Source organism: Pituophis catenifer, unplaced genomic scaffold, assembly GCF_029215685.1.
Source record: "Pituophis catenifer annectens isolate HBS135680 unplaced genomic scaffold, rPitCat1.0.hap2 SCAF_1, whole genome shotgun sequence".
NCBI classification, from domain to species: domain Eukaryota; kingdom Metazoa; phylum Chordata; class Lepidosauria; order Squamata; family Colubridae; genus Pituophis; species Pituophis catenifer.
This window is the reverse complement of record NW_027256881.1, coordinates 180,363,207-180,383,518: the sequence shown is the minus strand read 5'-3', so window position 1 is coordinate 180,383,518 and position 20,312 is coordinate 180,363,207. Positions and strand designations below refer to the sequence as shown.

At 37.8% G+C, this 20,312-nt stretch overlaps 1 protein-coding gene across 1 annotated transcript in view; it reads left to right on the top strand.

The window, feature by feature from the left end:
• CDK15 (cyclin dependent kinase 15) overlaps positions 1–16,005 on the top strand; it is a 31,092-nt gene extending 15,087 nt beyond the window's left edge. Inside the window, exons 6-12 of the mRNA XM_070956813.1 lie at positions 2,492–2,615; positions 3,284–3,404; positions 5,356–5,449; positions 6,291–6,354; positions 10,898–10,946; positions 15,004–15,143; positions 15,788–16,005. Coding sequence (XP_070812914.1) covers positions 2,492–2,615; positions 3,284–3,404; positions 5,356–5,449; positions 6,291–6,354; positions 10,898–10,946; positions 15,004–15,143; positions 15,788–15,897 — 702 coding nt within the window. The 3' untranslated portion in view covers positions 15,898–16,005. The remainder of the gene's footprint in view (positions 1–2,491; positions 2,616–3,283; positions 3,405–5,355; positions 5,450–6,290; positions 6,355–10,897; positions 10,947–15,003; positions 15,144–15,787) is intronic.
• The last annotated feature ends 4,307 nt before the right edge of the window (positions 16,006–20,312 follow it).

Below are 20,312 nucleotides of genomic sequence, written 5' to 3'. Positions count from 1 at the left end.
TATGCTTATAAAACAAGGCATCATAAGCCCTTCATATCACTTTTAATATGCTTCTTTAGTTGTTCTTAAACAGAACCCACATGAGATTGAATTGGGATGAAAATTCAATTCATAAAGAAAAATGTTTTTTTAACTCTTTCCTCCTTGTTATCAGATCTCCACAATTCCTGTTTTATAACAGTTACAGTACTTGTGAAATATTCATGTAATATATCCTGTAGTTTTGCATGAATACTTTAGCATCTGACATTCATTAGAATCCCCCTTTTTACATTTCTCTTCTATCCCTCACCTTTTTTTTTTTTTTTTTTTACAAAAATCTACATATTAAAGCCCTGCAGAATTTTGCTTTCAATAGCTTGAATTAATATCAGGAAAGTAGTGTTTGTTTTATTCTGTGGCAGTCAAGTAATTAGCAACCCAAATTATCTTGGAGTTGAATATAGAAATAGAAGAAACTAAGACATCATTCAGTTACCAAACAGAGACAAAAGAACACAGCCAAATCTTTTGAAAGAGAGTGGGATTTTTAAAGCATGAAAAGAATGCTCACAAATGGATGCATTTTGCCATTTGCCATATAGGGAGTCCTACATCTTGAAACAACTCCCAAAGTAGCCATAACCAACCAAAATCCCTTTACCAGGAGGGAAACTGATCAGATGATTCCCAGCTATCTTATTTAGCCTTCTAAATTCTTTCTATGATTTTAGCAAGCCTCACATTATTCTAGCATCCCTTTGGTGAGACTTGGAGCCTTCAGACAAATTCTGGGGCATCTACTGATGCTTGCCATCATTGGAAAAGATTTCTCTGAATTGTTTTTCCCCATTTGAGGCCTTTGGGATATAAGGGTGGAAATAGGTGAGTAGGTTTGCCAGGTGTCCACTATTTGAGCGGACAGTCTGCTTTTTTCACATTATGTTCACTATTTTTTTTTCACAAAATAGTGGACATTTTTTTTATTCAAAAGCTTTATGATGAAATGGTACGTAATCTAAAGCTGTACAGTCTAAGAGAATAAGGATAGGAGAATCGTGTTTTGTCTTTTTTTTCATAAGTTAGAATGAGACAAAAAATACGATGAGCGGTTTTTTGGAGTGAAAGTTTTATTTGCCTTACATAAAAAACATTTGCCTGAGAATGCCATGCAAAAGTTCAAGAAAGAAGCCATCAACATGTATCAAAGAGCCATTGCGTACCTAGAAAAGTGGTATAATTTCACCAATTCAGTATATGAGACGCTAAGTTGTTTCAATCTAATTGATTGCAATAATCCTCCAACTTTAGAAGAAATGACGAACATCTGGTTATTATCACCATGGCAAGAAGAACTTCTACCCAACACTCTCTTCGATGAAATTTCTGCCTTAGAAGAAGTTTATGTTCATCTGCAGGGCGATTCATCCCTTGATAAGTGGACGTACTTTTTCAAGAAAGAGCCAGCTCCGAGTTTACTGAAACTGTTCCAGTATTGTGCATCAATTCTGGTATCAAATGCAAACGTTGAACGAATTTTCAGCATCATGGGAAATTTGTGGACTGACGAACGTAACCGACTGCTTGCACCATCAGTTCGAAGTGAACTTTGTATATTTTTTAATTTTTCTCAACGTTGTACTGAAATTAAAGAATTATTCCTTAAACACAAAGAATTGATCAAAGCTGCGCAGTCAAATAAAAAATACACACGACAGCAAAGTAAAATGTAATTTAATATTTTACATATTATTATAATATATTTGATGTTTTGAATTTTAAGTAAAGTTTTGAAGTGATTATTTTAATACGTGTTAAAATGTTTGTAAGAAAATATATAATTTAATTGTAAACATTTTTTTTACTACTTAACCCCCCCCCCCCGGCTCGTCCGCTATTTTTTGGAAGCAGACCTGGCAACCCTAGGCATGAGAGACCTCTGCTAGGCAAACTGCTTCCACTTCTAATATCACTCCCCCAAACACCCTGAAGTTAAGCTATTCTGTTGGGTTGTTGTAACTTACATCACCTTTCTTTAGCTCTTGAGTGAAAGATGGATATAAATCTAATAAACAAAATAAAACAGTCCAAAATAGTTTTTTCCCCTAAGGTTGAGCTAATTAATTTTACAATTTCTTTTTGCATTTTAACTTTTCACACTTTTCAAAAAGCTTTATTGCAACATTCTGACATCCTATTCCAGATTGTTTTTCCTCAATATTCTATTCTGTCCATTACCCCAAGTTGCTTTTATTACTCTTCTCTTGGGGAATCCTGGTTTCTGTTTGACTATGGAGGAAAATAAAAATAAAAGCAAATAAATCTCTTCATCCAGCACTTCTACCAGCAAGAGAATAGTTATCTTTCTAGGAACATGTGTTGTGGGTTTTAAACACGTAACTAACTTATAAGGAAGAGTCATTTTATTCATTCTTTCATTCCCTTTCTTTGCCCTGGAAGTTTAAGACACTATCTTACACAACCGTGGCTCTGTTTTCCCTTTTGTTTCCAGCTTTTCATGTTCCAGCTTCTGAGAGGATTGGCTCACATTCATAAGTGCCATATCCTTCATCGAGATCTGAAACCTCAGAATTTGCTCCTAAATTGCTATGGAGAGCTTAAATTAGCTGATTTTGGTGAGTCATCATAACCTGGTCCCCATCAGACAGTTATTCAGTAGATGAGTTTCTTGGGTATATAAATTCAGAGCCAAAGAACAGCTTCTGCCTTTAATTCAGCTCAGGCTAAATAGATGTCAATTTAGAAATTTGGAGTAATTAATGTTAGAAACCAAGAACTATATGAAAAAGCAACTGCATTACCAGTATATAGTTGGATAGTTACTTTAGATTATTCACAACAAAAAGATGCAAAATAATTGTAATACAATATCTCTGTGATTTGTGCCCTGCAATTTATTGTATAGACAGGGGTGTCAAACTTGATTTCATTGAGGGCAGCATCAGGGTTGTATTCGACCTTGGGGGGCAGGGGGGCATGGCCAGCTTGATGTCACTCATTGAGGCTCCATTTTGGGCTGCAACAACCTTCTGCAGCCCACTGCCAGTGAAAATGGAGCCCGGGAGGGCTGCACATGGCCCTCCCGAGCTCCCTTTTCGCTGGCAGAGGCACCACAGGCCAGTCCTTTTCTGTTTCCAGGGTGGGCCCACTGGCCAGATCTAAGCACACTGTGGGCTGAATCCGGCCCCGAGGTCTTGAGTTTGATACCCCTGGTATAGACAATGGGTCAAAATGATAACTGACTGATTTAAAAATCCTGATTTTTTTTCCTCTTCCTTGTCAGGTCTTGCTCGTGCTAAATCTCTCCCCAACCAAACATACTCTGCTGAGGTGGTGACACTTGGCTATCGTCCTCCTGATGTTCTGCTTGGAGCCACTGATTATTCATCAGATGTGGATATTTGGTGAGAACAAGTTTGAACCATTAAGAGGAAGGAAATGAAGCTCAACACACTCATCCACACAATAAGAGCATTTTAAAATATGGAATAATGCCATGAAGAACAGCATACTCTGATTATCAAAAATTACATGGGCTTGAGTTGGAAATTAAATTTATTTTTTTCCCCCTCTGAACCCTCAATTACTAAAAGATTTAAATATTTAATATCAATTGTGTCCCCCAAATGAAATGACATGTTTTAATTTGAGTAGTCTATTATAGAGTAGACTGCTTGCCAAGTGGTAACTAGAGCACTTTAGGAGAAAAATGAAACTAAATCCAAAGAATTCCATAAGCAATTCTATAATCCCTACTTCATACAGTTTGATTATGATTAGCTCTTCTGATCTCCTAATTGTTACAGAATTCCTAGAAACTTTATTGATTTGATAGAGAACTAGATCTTTATGAAGTGATAAAGACAAATGTCATAGTTTGAAATATTTCATCTCATTAAGTTACAACTTTACTTAAAACAAGTATATTATTTGATGGGGTGAAAAGCACTATTCCCTGTAGAATCCCCAAATTACTAGCATCAGTTTAAAAAATCCTGGTCTGCAGCCATTCTGATCACTATTCTATGTCTCTAGCTAAATTATGATCATGACTGACATGTAGAGTCGTTCCCAGTTCAAATGTCTTGCACTGTGTGTGTGTGTATGTTCTAATGTTGATAGAAAACAAGTACTACCCATAGAAGCTCGGATTAAATCTCTGGTCCTGGTGACTGACCCAGATTTGATCTTGCAATAATCCAGAGCTGCTATGCCAAGAGGGAGGGAAATGAATGGTGTATGACAGCCCTTAAATTGTCATGAATTTAGGGGTGGTTAAACATGTAATGAATGGTGTATGACAGCCCTTAAGTCTTCTGATGTGTTTAAGAAAGTATGTGGGAAGAATTAAAACTAATTATTATAGCAGAGCAATTTATTATGGCCTGGAGGAGTTTATGGTGTAAGGAACTTCAACTCTAGTCAGCCACAGTCATTATGTTAATAACAAGAGTGCAAAATATCTGAAAGATATAATTTTGCCTATTCCTAATAAAAGCTAAAACTGCAACTTTTACTTTCTTCTTCCTCCTAAACTTGGTTTCTCCTTCTCTTTTATCAGAGATCTTGATATTTAGGCAGTATGATATGCAGTTCAGATCTTAGTGTTTCTCATATTGTAGTAGTTGTGACAATATTGTGCTACCTGAGCTTTTGTATGTTATATCAAGAATGGAGCCTAGGGCATTAGCTGCAGGCTGAGCTTAAGAGCCACCTCATAATTGAAGGAATTAAGGAAACAATCTGATGGACTGCAGAAGCTCTGCTCTATTTAACTCCTGATCTGGATATTAGCTATTTATCGTATACACAGCCTCAAGCATGCTAGATTAGCCTTATACATTTTTGAGTGTATGAGCATACGTATTTAGATTAAATGTTGCTCATTTAGTTAGGAATGTTGGATTCAATGTAAATCCAATCCAGTTTCAGAGTGGTAGTTTCTCATGGATTCTTTCTTTCTTTTAGGAGAGAAAGATGAACCTTCTGGAAAGTCCATAATAAATTGTATGCAATTTACTTTAATATGCAGAATTTTGCATCTAGTTTTCTCTATTATATGCTTTAATGCAACTGCCTTAATTTATGCTTTAAAATATGTTTGATTCTAGTTTACTTTGTCTCTTACACAAATTCCCCAATATTTTTCTTTTTTGAATCAATATTTCAAGTATCTGCTACCATATGTAAATTTTGTCATAAAAAATGAAAGCATTTTCTAAAATACGTTGCTAGTAGAAAGCATGACGAAAATTATACTTTATATTGTTTTTTTTTTATTTAGATTAGACATATTTGTAATATGTATAAAAACAGAACTAGATGGCTAAGTGACTTAATATTATTTTTCTCCAGGAGTGCAGGCTGCATATTTGTGGAGATGCTTCATGGTCAACCACTGTTTCCAGATGTTAGCAATATCTTTGACCAATTAGAGAAAATCTGGATAGTGAGTACAATCATATATATGAGAAATTCATAGTAAAACCATCAGCACTTCAAAATGTTACCTTATCAATACAGATCTGGATGTGTAGCATTGTTAGATGCTCAGAAGTATCTTTCTGTCTCTTCCTTTGCTTTGTGAATTTCTTATAAAATGAATATAAAAATTCAACAAGAGAGGGAAAAAAAGGAGTTTCACTTTTTGTGTGTTTGATCTTCAAAATACAAAAAGCTAAAAGGAGATGCCTTGATACATAATAAATAAATTCATTGTATTCAGTTTTCTGAGCATGTAAAAAACCAGACATACATTGGCTGCAATTTTAAAAACCACCATTATGCAGGAGAACTCCTTTTGGGTTCTTAATTCAATCCATAGCTAAATGCTTGCTTTGAGGTATTTTATCTTAATTGGCATGGATTTATTTGCTCGACGAACAAGTCCTAGGACTTGAGCCTTCAAATTAAGTTTCAGAGGTACTAAGACCACAATGACTTCAAGCAATGCTTTGAAATGAAGTTTTGAACACCTGTCAGAAGATCTGCTTACTGACTTTTCCCTTTCACTTCAAAGCAGTGAGATCTCTCCCCTTCTGACAGTCTGCAGCTTCTGAATGCCTTCTCTTGTAGAGACACAACCTTGATTTCTTGGAAGAGCACTTTGGCTGACCATTCTGACAGCTGCAACCAATGATAAATATGAGAGCTTTGTACAGTACTTATTTCCTTCTTTCTTGGAAAGCAAAGCTTGCTGGGCCTCTTTTCAGATGACTCATTGAAAACTAGGATCAAGACTACAAAAAGGTTTTTAGAAAATACATTCAGTTTTGTTTCTCATTTGAAAGGTATTGGGGTTCCCAACTGAAGAAACATGGCCAGGAGTTTCCAAACTTTGCCACTACAAGTCAGGTATGATTTCATACCAGTATATAAGAATGTTATATGTCTTCAGCCTATTTGCTGATGCATGGATGTGCTGCTGCTGTGAAAGTTCATTATCATTTGATCACTTTCCCCATTTCCATGTGCAATGAACATGCTCACAGGGGCTGCCTTCCTCCATGAGGAATGCAATAGTCTGCAAACCAGGGGTGAAATGCTCCCGGTTCAGACTGGCTCGGGCGAGTAGGTAGCGATGGCGGCGGGCAGTTCGAAGAACCGGTAGCAAAAATCCCTTCCCACCCCAGCTTGCTTACCTTAGCTGCTGTTCGCAACGCCTGCCTTGCTTCGCTTGCTGTAATCCCTGCAATCCATTGCATCAGCAAGCAACTGAATCTCCCTGCCTGCAATCAAGCTCATCGGTGAGTAGTTCTATCTCCCTGCCTGCCTGCCTGTAAGTTTTTTTCCCCCTTGGGAGCTTTAAAAAAATAGTTAATTGGGGTTTTTTTTAAGTTATTCTTTTTTTAGACCTAGCCATTTAAAGTTTAGGAAGTTTTAAATTTAGCTGCTTTTATATAAAAATAAAAATAAAATAAAATAATTTTTTTGTGGCTGTGTGAGGTTCCTGTTTGTTGCAGGGCCATTTTGGGTCTAGCACAGCTGCTTTTACATGGTGGGTGAGCCTGTTGTGTTGTGTTGTGTTGTGTTGTGTTGTGTGTGTGTGTGTGTAAAGTGTGAAAGTTGGTTTTTTGGGCTTTTTGTGGCTGTGTGAGGTTCCTGCTTGTTGCAGGGGCCATTTTGGGTCTAGCACAGCTGCTTTTACATTGTGGGTGAGCCTGTTGTGTTGTGTTGTGTGTGTGTAAAGTGTGAAAGTTGTTTTTGGGCTTTTTGTGGCTGTGTGAGGTTCCTGCTGGCTGCAGAGGCCATTTTGGGTCTAGCACAGCTGCTTTTACCTTGTGGGTGAGCCAGTTGTGTTGTGTTGTGTCTTGTAGGTTAAAAAAGGGCAACAAATTGATGTCGACTTGGCCTTGCCCACCTGACCAACAAGCCACGCCCACCCAGTCACCTGACCAACAAGCCCCACCCACTAATTAAGCCACGCCCACAGAACCGGTAGTGAAAATTTTTAGATTTCACCCCTGCTGCAAACAGGTTGCTGGGGGTAATGGGAAAACGGTCTTCTTGCAGGATCCAATCTGGGTTGGTCACCGGGACCAGAGGTTTAGTCTCCCGAATTTTTGGGCTCATTCTGGAGCCCATCCTCAGGGAACTTCTCTCCACCAGAATGGGTACACCGACCCAGATTGGATCCTGCAACATTATCCTGGGATACGTATATTTGCCTTCAATCGTGAGAGTCTTCTTGCTTCCCCATTCCCTTCCTATAATTCTGCCCAGAATCAGTGAGAAGAAAGGAAGCAGAGAGGGATAGATAGGCCTTTCCTTCCCATCCATCCTGTGGGAAACTTTAACTCTAGAACTTCAAAGGGCCAGTTGTCTCTTAGTGGGATGTGGGCATTTTTTTTTAAAGGAGCCTTCCTTTCCTTTCTATTTAATATTGTCTCATGAGATGTCTTTCAGAACAGCATGACCCAAGTGTTGTGTTATAGGGAAGCAGTGATCAACGCCAATGCAAAGAAATGTGAAATATAAAAACCCTGAAACATGAACTCCCTCCTCTGCATCCTGGGAGAAGGGACAGAGTCTGTGTGAAAGTCAGGAGGGCAAGTGGGGGAAGCACTTTCAGTCTAAGTTTTTCAGGTCTAGCAGAGCATAGTAATGTCTCTTCAAAGAGGAGGATGTTGCTCAGATGAGCTTCAGAGGCCCTGGTTTCCCTCCCCTGCTTGAAAACTAAACATCCCTCATTTTCACAGGCTGGCTGGTTTTGTAATGGTGGGGAAACTTTCACACCATTAGCCAAGATTCATTAATCATAGTGGCGTGAAATGGGAATGTGCTGGCTTCCTCAGCAGACTAGAGTTTGTGCCCCATCCTGCCTGCCCTGACATAGTAATTGGGGGTTGGGGAATTAGGTTGACTGCTTTGAATGAGATTCCCCGGGGGAGTGGGAGAAGGGCAGGGGGAGGGCAAAGCCTCAAACCACTCATCAATTCCCTGCTGTTTTTTTAAGGAAAAATATCACAAACCCAGAGAAATCCTTGCTGTGGGAAGGACAGTAGTGAAGCAGTGCTAATAAAAAGTCTCCTCATATGCTTTTTTTAAAAAATGTGACTCTAGAGGGAATACTAGTTAATTAACAACTGTTTTTTTATAATTTAGCAAAATATTGTAGGTTTGTAATGCAATTTAGTTGCTATTTGGTAATTTTTGATGTTTTTAAATGGCACTCCGAAAGCTACCAGTTCAAGGCATTTATTAACTATTCTGTCCTTTCCTTCTTAATGTTGCTTCTAATTAAACAATGAAGAAAATCAAAGAGAAAATTACAATAAATGAAAGACATTGGTTGGACTCCCAAAGCCCACAAAACTTTCTGAATTCTAACTGAGAAAGTGCTTCATCTGAAATAGATTATAATCATATAGTCAATAGATACCCATTGTTTGAAATGTATTTTTCACAGTGTTGAGAGTAAATTTGTACTTATAAATTGTAAGTTAGCACTGAAGCAACAATAAAACAAATCAATTTAAAATATTATCATGCCAGATTAAAAATATGATTTGGATCATTATGGAAAGGCAATAACATAATTCTGATGGAAGATGTCTGGATCTTACATAGCACAAATTGACAATTCATTTTTTAAAGACAATCTGCTTTTGGGGGGCTGGATGCTGAAACACACGAAAAATGGTTGCAGCAACTGGATATGTCCAATCTAACAAAAAGAAGGAGTAGAGATGATATGATTGCTATCCTTCCAATATTTGATAGGCTGTCACAAAGAAGAGAGGGACAACCTATTGATATATTGATATCTGATTAATGTAATGTTGAGCATGTAATCTTTGATTGGAGGAATAAAACACATATGAAACAATCACAGAACAATAGAATTGAAAGAGAACCCAAGGATCTTCAACCCTCTGAAATACATAGGGAAACCAATTAAATATTTGTGAGATGGTGGCCCTCCAGCCTCCAGAGATTGAGAATTTACAATTTCTATAGGTAAACTATTTCACTGATTTCAGATGTCACTTTTCACAAAGTAGAACAGTTACTGTAAGTCTTCTGAAGAGACAAAGCAAACTAGGAGAAGATTTGGCTAAGGCATTTACACCTGACTGGGGTACAAGAATGCCCTTCTGTACTGTCTTCTATGACCCCATGACCTGACCTTTATCTCGTCTCTACATGATTGTGTTTGACTGATTTTGCTGGACCATGGGTTGTTTTTTTTTTTAGTGGTCATTGATGTTTTACTATAACTTGGTTTTTAACTTGTTTTTATTGGATTGTTGTTTTTGTCATGAGTCCAATGTCACTTAGGTGAGATTGGTGGCCATACAAATCAAACCAATAAATAAAATCCCCAGACCCCTGGATGAAACAAAGTTATGTCCTTTTTAGCTTTATTGCTATTAAAGTAGAACTTCCTCCTTTATTCCAGGAGTTGGTCAAGCTATATAAAATTCAACTCACTTTTCCAATAGGGCCAGAAATCCCATTGTGTTTGAGGATATGCAAGGGTTTTAGCAGCTCTTCTGATTGGAAGAGGATTTCACATAATAAATACTAAATGGTTTAAGTATCCATTTGCTTGGATTCACCACAATCAGAGTTATAAGGATATAGGTTCTAAATTAAAAAAGAAGCTTAGGTTCGCTTTTATTAACTCAAATGATTGGCTACATAAACAGTTTTAGTATTTGGTCATTATACCAAATCTCAAACTTCCTGCTAGTCACAGACCATCAGGGTAAAATGAACTAGAGTGACATTATTTCTGCCTTTTCATGGATCCTTGAAAGGAGCAGAAGGTAATTTTTTGCATTTTTAAAAATGTCCTATCTACTAGGCCAGCTACAGTCATAGCAAGGAGCACCTCTTTTCATATGCCCAGCCTCTGCTGCCCAGCACCCTTTGGGGAATGTTCTAATATCTGGAATGCCTGTCCTTGGAAATTCTTGCTTTGAAGACCCTGGGAAGATGGGAGGGGATGGGACCCTTGGGCAAAGACTCTATTTGCTTTGTAGAATTTGGAAGTCTTTCAAACTAGACTTTTTTATTAGGAGACTGACTCCTTCATGGAAATTTATGGGGGGCGGGGGATTGGTTTCTAAACATCTTGATTTTTCACTATGTTTTCCCACCATTTTCTTCCTTTTTCTTTAGGCAGACACCGTTGTTAGGAAGAAACAGACTGCATAATGTCTGGTGATTAACTGTGCTAGGACCCTCCTGTCTGGAGGCACTCATCTAATTGATTGCAGTATGTTTGCTCTGTTAAAATCAGATTCAAACATTTGTGCCAGCATTCTCTACCAAGCAGGCTAACAGTTCTATAGTACAGCCATGATAAATATAAGGACAGGAACAGGAACTCCAAGTATATATGCCTCGAATTGGTTGTGTTTAACCCTGTGATTGCATATTAATTTTCCAGACAGATTCCTTGGCAGTTGGCCTCAGGGGCTTCAGATGATCTGTAACAGGTAAGCTATCTACAATCATCAAATGGTCCCTTAAAGTCAGTGTATTCTTTGTGCTTAATCTAAGATAAATCCAAAATAATAGTAATAATCTTCAAACCTAACAAAAATATATATATAAGAGTGCCAATTTCCAAGAAAGGCGTTGATACTTATAATTATCATTACATCCATGAGTTGCCTAAAAGGGATGTTATTTTAATGAAAGCAACAAAGTGAGGATATGAGAGACTAATTTCATGTTACCTCAGGGTGAGAATTGCAGACCAAAGCTAGCATAATAATATATAAACAAGGATCAAACAAGGAGATGAACTGGAGTATATTCAACCAAATGTGGCACTTGAAAGCAAAATGGGATCCCTCTCTTCACTAAACAAATGTTCCCTGCCAGATTTACTTCCTGGTTCTAGTTCTTGCAGGGTTTTTAAGGTTTGTACATTTTCTTAAGAATTCTCTCTCCCTCCCTCCCCCCCTCTCTCTTTTGAGGTCCTTGCTTCCTCTAAGACCTTCCAGGAAAGACTTCCTAAGATAAATGGAACTTCCTCTCTTCCTAGATCCCACCTGCCTTTCCTTTGAGAAGACAGTGGCTCTGTTTAGAGTCCCTAAGTAGACTTCTGCTAGTCAGAAGGCAGCTAAAAATGAAAAGCCTGCTAGTTAGACTGTTGATGCTTTAATGCTTTGACTATATCAGGGGTGTCAAACTTGATTTCATTGAGGGCCACATCAGGGTTGTGTTTGATCTTGGGAACCCGGGGTGGGGGTAGCCAGGGTGGGCATAGCCATCTCGACATCACTCGTGTCAGGGGCGCCTGTGGTGGCCTGAGAGTTCTGCCAGCAAAAATGGGCTCCCGAGCTCTGTTTTTGGCTGGGACGGCCTCCTGCAACCCTCTGCCAGCATAAACGGAGCTTGTGAAGGCTGCCCGTGGTCCTCACAAGCTCCGTTTTTGGCTGCGATGGCAACTTGCAACCCTCTGTCAGTAAAAAAGGAGCTTGGGAGGGCTGCACACAGCCCTCGCAAGCTTCGTTTTCACTGACAGAGGTTCCGTAGGCCAGTCCTTTGTTGTTTCCAGGGCGGCCTCGCGGGCCAGATCTAAGTACCCTGCAGGCTGGATCTGGCCCCTGGGCCTTGAGTTTGACACCCCTGGACTATACACTTCCTTCTGTCAGATTAAAGCACTGCCACTAAAACAAATACCCATACACAAATTCCCCACAGATGCTTCTAAGATTCAGAACACCATTGGTTTTGACCTTGACAAACAAACTCAGCACTAGATGAATAAAGATAAATATTGTGGAGTGGAACTAGATAAGACATAGATCCCAGATACCTCTTCTTTAAAATATCCCATATTGTTTTGAAGCCTTTTTTTTATAGCTGAAGTTTAGGCTATGTCCCAACTTGCACCTAACCACAGCATTAAGCATGTCCTGGCAACAGCTTTCTTGCCAATGTAATCACATGGTGTTTCCTTCCTTTTGCGTATCAGCTTAAGTTGTCCCTGATTGTATCAAGTGTTAGAGTAAATATTTTTCCCATTATTCTGACATTACAAAATGACAATTTCAAGGTCTGGCGAAAGGGCCATCAAGGTCTCCATCTATTCTGGTTGGGCAGGAAAATATACTGGCATGAGATGTGCTGTTCCTGTCCCAATTCTGTCCTATTTTATTTCTCCGTCACTGCAGTTGCCTCACTTCCCTTTGGGTTGAGCTAATATTAAAGTATCTTGGTGTCACTTATATACTTAACTTTCCAATTGCAATTGAGCTACAGTTCGAATTTTGCTCTCAGTTGTAAATACGCTGCTCCTTTGATTATTTCCTCAGTTGTGAAAAAAAAATCACACACCACTTAGACTTCAAATGTAGTTAGAGCCATATGCATGTTTTTGTTGGAAGGGTAGTGAGAGAAGAAGAGAGAGCCAGTCCAGGCAGGGTGAAGCTCTTTCGAAGTGAAATGCCTGCTGGGATGGGTTGAGGAGAAATCCGGCAGGCTGAGTTCCCATGAGCCACTGGGTTCTTTGAAGAAAGAAAGAAGCCCATTAAAAGTTATAAAAGACAAATGTTTTGTTTCCTTGCTTCCTCCCTTCCTTCTATTTTTTTAAAAATATTTTTATTTTTTTTAATATAAATAGAAAGAGCAACATACTCAATATCCATATAAACAGTGTGTTGTCTGGTTACAATTCTTTTGAATAATACTCATCATAGTAATAATAATAATAATAATCTCTAGTAGTAATCACGTAATGACAGTGTTTTTCCCTCATCATATTAATACATATCAATTATTAATACTAATCAAAATTAATAAGTTACAATAATGAACCCTAATAGTGAAAGTAATCTTTCTCTTGTAATTTTAGAAGTTCTAACTTCTGTTTCTCTTATTTAACCATTGATAGAACAGATCCAATATCTCAAAAGATTCAGTGTCTTCCTTTTCTTTAATTTCAAGTTTATTCATTATTTAGTTTATTCATTTCTGCACATTCTAAGATTTTTGTTATTATCTTTTCTCCTGTAAGGATCTCCTCGCCCTTCCAAACACAACTCTGGCTGCTGTTAACACATATACTATTAAATATACATTCCTTTTACTGTATTTTTCCTCCATTCCTTCTAGTTCACTTCCTAGATGCCAAGATATTTGACATTAGGCTTTGCCACATATAGATACACATCACCTATATCTATTTATATCCTTAAAAACCTTAAATCTTAAAGGAACCTGGGAACTGTTTTAAATCAATAAATAGCCACCACCTTTCCTAGTGGCTACTAAAAGGATAAGAAGTTCTGTGCAGGTATGCTTACAAAATGAGACATTGTAATTACTTGTCGAGTGAACTTCTGGAGAACTTTCTTCAGAAAGTTCTCCAGTAATTGATTAATTAACAATGATTGGCATAGTGATTTAAAAATTTTACTTTTTTCTGCATCCTCCTAAATTACATATCAATGTTTCCTTCTTCTTATAAGCATATCTTTTAAAATCAATAAATCTCAAAACCAACAATTCAGTTTTATCCAAGCTATTTAATCACCTGTATAATTACTGTGGATAAAGCTGAACATTTTATTAACTTTTTTTTTTTTTAAAAAAAGCAGATATGTCATACTAATCTCATTCAACCATGCAAATTTTAAATGAAACAGCAATATTTTATTTATTTATTTATTTTATTTATTTATTAAATTTTTATACCGCCCCCTCTCCCGAAGGACTCGGGGCGGTGAACAGCCAAAATTAAAAACACACAATACAAATATTAAAATACATTAAAACAAAATTAAATTATCTTAGGCTTCTCCAATTTAAAACCCCGTTACCCATAAAATTCACCCAATTAAAAAATTTTTTAACCCAGCCTGGCTTGCTGAAATAAAAAAGTCTTCAGGGCCCGGCGGAAGGTCCGGAGGTCCGGGATTAGTCGTATCCCTGGGGGCAGCTCATTCCAGAGGGCGGGTGCCCCCACAGAGAAGGCTCTTCCCCGGGGGGTCGCCAGCCGACATTGCCTGACAGACGGCACCCTGAGGAGACCCTCTCTGTGGGAGCGTGTTGGCCGGTGGGAGGTTATCGGAGGCAGAAGGTGGTCTCGTAAATAACTGGGTCCTAAGCCATGGAGCGCTTTGAAGATGAGAACCAACACCTTGAAGCGCACTCGGAAGACCACCAGAAGCCAATGCAGCTCGCGCAGGAGAGGTGGATTGCATTACTTTGCTTTTGGTCTAGTTTTACAAATAATGATTTCTTTTCCAGACTGATGATTTTGAAAATAAATTCCACTGAGAGAACATCTAAATATGTATCTTAACACTTAAATATAACTACTTCTGAATTTAAAAGAATTTAGAAATTTCTTGATTTATCCATATATATTTAATACTTATACTAATTTAAGGGTAAACTTCCTTTTTCTTTCTCTCTTTCCTATCCTATCTTTTTCTTTGGATTCTTCTCATTCTGGCTTACATATTAATTAATATTTTTCAAAAGCTAACAGCAGAGTTTGAATTCCTAGAATTTAATTTTCCTGTTTTTGTCTTCTAGGCTGATCAAGGTGCCCGAGGCTGAAGACTTGGCAGGAAGAATGCTAAAAGTACATCCACAAAATAGGATTTCTGCACAACAGGCACTTTTTCATCAGTTCTTCAATCCCCTGCCCTCTGAACTGAGCCAGCTTTCTAATGGTATGTAAATCTCTGTTCCCTATCCACTCTCAGGATATCAGAATGATCGTATTTATTTCAATACCTTTTGGTGAAAGGTACCATAAACACAGTCATACATAAATGAGGTCAACTTTATTACAGCCTGTAGTCAGCAAATAAAACAGATTTTCAAAGGAAAAAAAGCATCAAAATAGATAAACACAAACAAGCATATACAGTTTGGGCATGCCTTGTTTACTAAGAACATAACGCCAGAAAACTCTAGTGAAAGAAACCATGAAAGGCTATAAGAACCACATTCTACAGCCACTAAATCAAGAACAGACAATATTTTGAGGGTCTGGGTAGTTCTGGAATGTTTAGAGCATTTTGCAATTGGATATAAAGCATTCACTTCCCCGAAGGCAAATAAGTAAGACCATGATAACATCTTGTGACATTGCCTGAAAAAACTATTGAGCCAATAGGTTTTGAGGAAATGATGGTGGCTTTTACTAGAGGTTATTCAAGCAACAGGCAAGGCACTCACTAAGAAATTGTTCCCTGCCAAAGGACAGAGTATTGTACAGGACACTTGTCCTCCAAGGCAGCAGATGGCTATTGTCCCATGTAAATTTGCCTCAGTGTATCCTTACCTTTGTTTTTTTTTCCTTTCGTCATAGCACAGTCCATCTTCACAGTACCTGGAGTGATGCTCAAACAAGAAATGTGTGACCTCTTTTTTTCGTCTCAGAAGGGCCATCAGGAAAATAGTTCAAGCAAGTTTTGGTGAAAGAAATGAAGGACTTTTTTTTTTTCAAGAGAGAAAGGAGGCAGACAAATAAAACCATATTGTTTATTATCACTAGCTAAGACAAATGGGGATAAACTATGTACATATTTTACGAATCCTGGATTTCAACTTACATGCCCCATGATTGGATTAGCGATGGGTGGCAGAGGAAGAGATGTGGATATAGTACAAAACAGAACTTTTCTTTCTGCAATTCCAAGAGGAAATGCAACTCTTAATACCAAATTTTCCAAATATGCGGAGTGGAACACAGTGTACCACAGCATCTGTTTTAGTTTCATCAGTTTGACTCTAATTGTCCAGAACTATTATCCTACGCTGACCTTCTGCCATTGTTAATGGCGTTATTCCTTTACAGTTCCATATTAATGGAACTTTTTAAAATGTGCATTGTAGGTAGCTGATTTAACATTTAGCTGAATTCTTTGCTTCTAAATTGCCTCATTCATGAATCTTCTGTCTACAGTTTAGATCCATAATTCCTATCTTACCGCCCCATAGCATCAATAACAGAAGATTCAATAGTAACCTAGCCTTATGCAGGTGCCGTTTTATCTTTGTAGAGGGAAATACTTTTCCAGGCACCCAAACATGACTCTCACACATTATATTTCCAAGACTGTACTCACCAATTCTTGGAAAGCAAGGAGGGAGTTCCTGGGGTGATTTGATTCAGTAGTATTTGAAGGCTGAAGAGGCTTCAAATACAAGGCTTATTGTAATATTTAAGGTTCAAATGATGTTACCCAATTTTATAGGAGATCCATTGTTTGTGGAAGCCATGTTCCATAAGTGCATGGTGTTTTAAAAAAAAGTCCATTTTTGTGGGCCAGAAGGAAAATATTGTATTAATTCACAACTATTTGAGCAATACGTTTAATCCTTTCAGACACAAATTGAGGAGTTCAAAAATTTCAGTTTCCACTTTGTCCAGTGTTAAGTTTGATGCGCCACATTTTCACATTAATTTGATAAGTTTAAAAAAACCATACAAAATCATACAGATTCCTCATTAATATAACTACATAACCATATTGTTTATAATTTTGTCATATACATTTTTGCAGTACGTATTTCACAAACAATATGTACTTTATATATTATTTTCACTAGCATAAGCAATTGTATACACCCTTGACATGTTTGTGCGTATTTAATTGGAGAAATGGAAGATATTTTAAAAAATGCTTATGTCAAACAATAATTGAGTTTTTGTTGTGACTTGATCTGAACGTGCAAAATTTAAGTAATGTTAAATGCAAGTTAAACTGGCTATCCCTACTCTTTTAATAATTTTAATTCCCTTTATTTTCTTACTAATATTCAGCACTGCCTCTCATCTTTGGATATATAACTTACTCAGTTTGAGCTGGCCTGTTTCATTTTTAACTTTTTTTTTCTCATTTAATTTGCAAAGTTGTACATTTGTAAAGAATTTCCCAACAAGTGAAAATGGTTACCTAATTTGTGGGATTCCTTATTTCATTTCCAAAAGTACACTCTATCTCTGAGATTAGCAGCAGTTAATATTTACATTTTTTTGCATAAACATGTAGACATTTGTCTCCAAAATTTGCATTCAAAGGTGATACATAGATCTTTCACAATGCGTTGTCATAAGACATTTAGAAGTCCAGCTGTTCCGTTCCATTCTTGCTCTTCATCCAGGCTTCCATTGTTCTTCAATACTGTAATGATTTGGGACTCCTGTTTTAGGCTGTAATCCTCTGAAGGATCTTAACATTAATAAAATTTAAGGTGTCTTTGAGTCTGTTGCTTACCTCCCAACTGAATTATCATGTAGGTTTGGCTACAAAGGCAATGCATTTCCTTCTCAAAGACTGTATAACATGAAGAGAGATCTTTCTCTCCCTCTAAGTCATTTCTTCAGTAGTTCCATGTATTGCTCTCAACTACAACCTAACACCTACCCAATTATTTGCGATATTTGCTTTCTGGAGAGACAGACCCATCCAATACTAAGATAGCATTCTTCCCAATGCAGATAGGAAGACACAGGGTGCTGTTTTCTTCTCCTGGGTAGGTGTTAGTCTTCTTGCCAAGGATTGCCAATTGGCAAATCTTAGGATAAGGTGTAGAATCTTTCTTTTCCTTGCTGCTTCTTTCTTCCCATGGTCCCACCTTGAAATGCCTCTTCAACAACAGTTTTCGCAGGTTTGACAACCTACAGAAATTTGAGATTAAAAGTTTAAGATTAAAATACAGTTTTCAGTCTTCTAGTCTATATGTTGAAGACCTAAAGATATTTTTATGATACTGTTTATTGTTTATATAAAATACTTTGTATAACATAAATAATTATAATTTAAGTGAGGAAAACAGCATAAGAAGGAAACAAAATTGTATATTTTATTTTAAACCTTTTTAGAATACAATAGAATAGAATTCTTTATTGGCCAAGCGTGATAGGACACACAAGGAATTTGTCTTTGGTGCATATGCTCTCAGTACATAAGAGAAAAAAATACATTCATCAAGAATCATAAGATACAACACTTAGTGATAGTCATAGGTTACTATAAGCAATAAGCAATCAAATCATACTAGGAAACAATATAAATCGTAGAGATTTACAAGCAACAAGGTTATAGTCATAAGTGGGAGGAGATAGGTAATAGGAAGGATAAGAAGAATAATAGTAATAGTCTTAGTAAATAATTTGACAGTGTTATGCGAATTAGTTGTTTAGCAGAGTGATGGCATTCGGGAAAAAACTTGTGTCTAGTTGTTCTAGCGTTGTTTTGAGGGTAGAAGTTGAAACAATTTATGTTCAACTTCTATCAAATTTATAAATTTGAGCATAAAATAAATTTATGTTCATTTATGTTTTGAGGGTAGAAATTGAAAAAAAAATATTTCCATAGATTCCTGCTGAAATATTTCTGTTAATTGAAAGCAGTATTTTGGGAGAGATAAAGGTGAGTATTATTAAATAAATGCTGAAATTACTGAGATTTACTTACATGTTTCCCTCTTTCTTTCTAAAACAAGTGTTGGAAGTGTTCAGTTGCTGGGATAGCTGTCAAAACGGAAGGCATGAGGTCATAGTTAGATGTTTGAGGAACAACCCTTTGAAAGTAGTCAACATTCTTTTTCAGTTGCAATATTTTTCAAAAAATACTTATTTGAATTCGACATTCTGTTTCTCTTATGAACCTCCTATTTATTTATTTATTTATTTATTTATTTATTTATTTATTTATTTATTTATTTATTTATTTTATTATATTTCTATACTGCCCTTCTCCTGCGGGACTCAGGGCGGTGTACAGCCAGGATAAAACATAGCATATAAAATTAAAAAACAATTAAAAAACAATTAAATAAATTTTGGCCCGAATTTAAAACAACCCAATTAAACCCAAAATTCGATTAAAAAACAGAGAGGATGGGATCAAGCCAGCCCAGCTAGATGGAACAAGTGCGTCTTCAGGGCCCGACGAAAAGTCCGGAGGTCTGATATCGTGCGTATCTCAGGGGGCAGGTCATTCCAGAGGGCAGGTGCTGCCACAGAGAAGGCTCTCCCCCTGGGGGTCGCCAGCCGGCACTGCCTGGCCAACGGCACCCTGAGGAGGCCCTCTCTGTGCGTGCGAACCGGTCGGTGGGAGGCTATTGGTGGCAGAAAGCGGTCTCGCAAATACCCCGGCCCTAAGCCATGGAGTGCTTTAAAGGTGGTCACCAACACCTTGAAGCGCACCCGGAAGACCACAGGAAGCCAGTGCAGCTCGCGCAGGAGAGGTGTTATATGTGAGCGCCACGTCGCTCCCATAATCCCCCGCGCAGCCGCATTCTGAACCAACTGCAGCCTCCGGGTGCACCCCAAGGGGAGCCCCATGCAGAGAGCATTGCAGTAGTCCAGGTGGGAAGTGACGAGTCCTTGTGTGACCGTGCGTAGGGAGTCCTGATCCAGAAAGGGACGCAACTGGCGTATCAGGCGAACCTGATAAAAAGCCCCCCTGGCCACGGCCGTCATATGCTCTTCTAAAGACAGCCGTGTATCCAGGAGGACGCTTAAGTTGCGAGCCCTCTCCGTGGGGGCCAGTGATTCGCCCCCAATAGCCAGCGATGGGCGGCCTTTAAAAAAATTATATATTACAGTATTTGATTTCCTTTTTTTGGGGTCTCTATGACTATAAATAAAGCCATGACAGTGATGATGACAATAGCATTAACTTTCATGGCTTTTCTTCCCAACCTTCCTAACTCAAATAAAATTGGTTGATGCATTTTTCTCTTTTGTCCACAGATTTGTTGATACAGGATTAAGAAGATTAACATCATCTACATCTAAGTCTTCTGGCAAGATATTTTCCATCCTGTTCTAAAATCTGCAACAGTTTTATTTTACAGAAACTGTATTTTTCCCCCCAGGA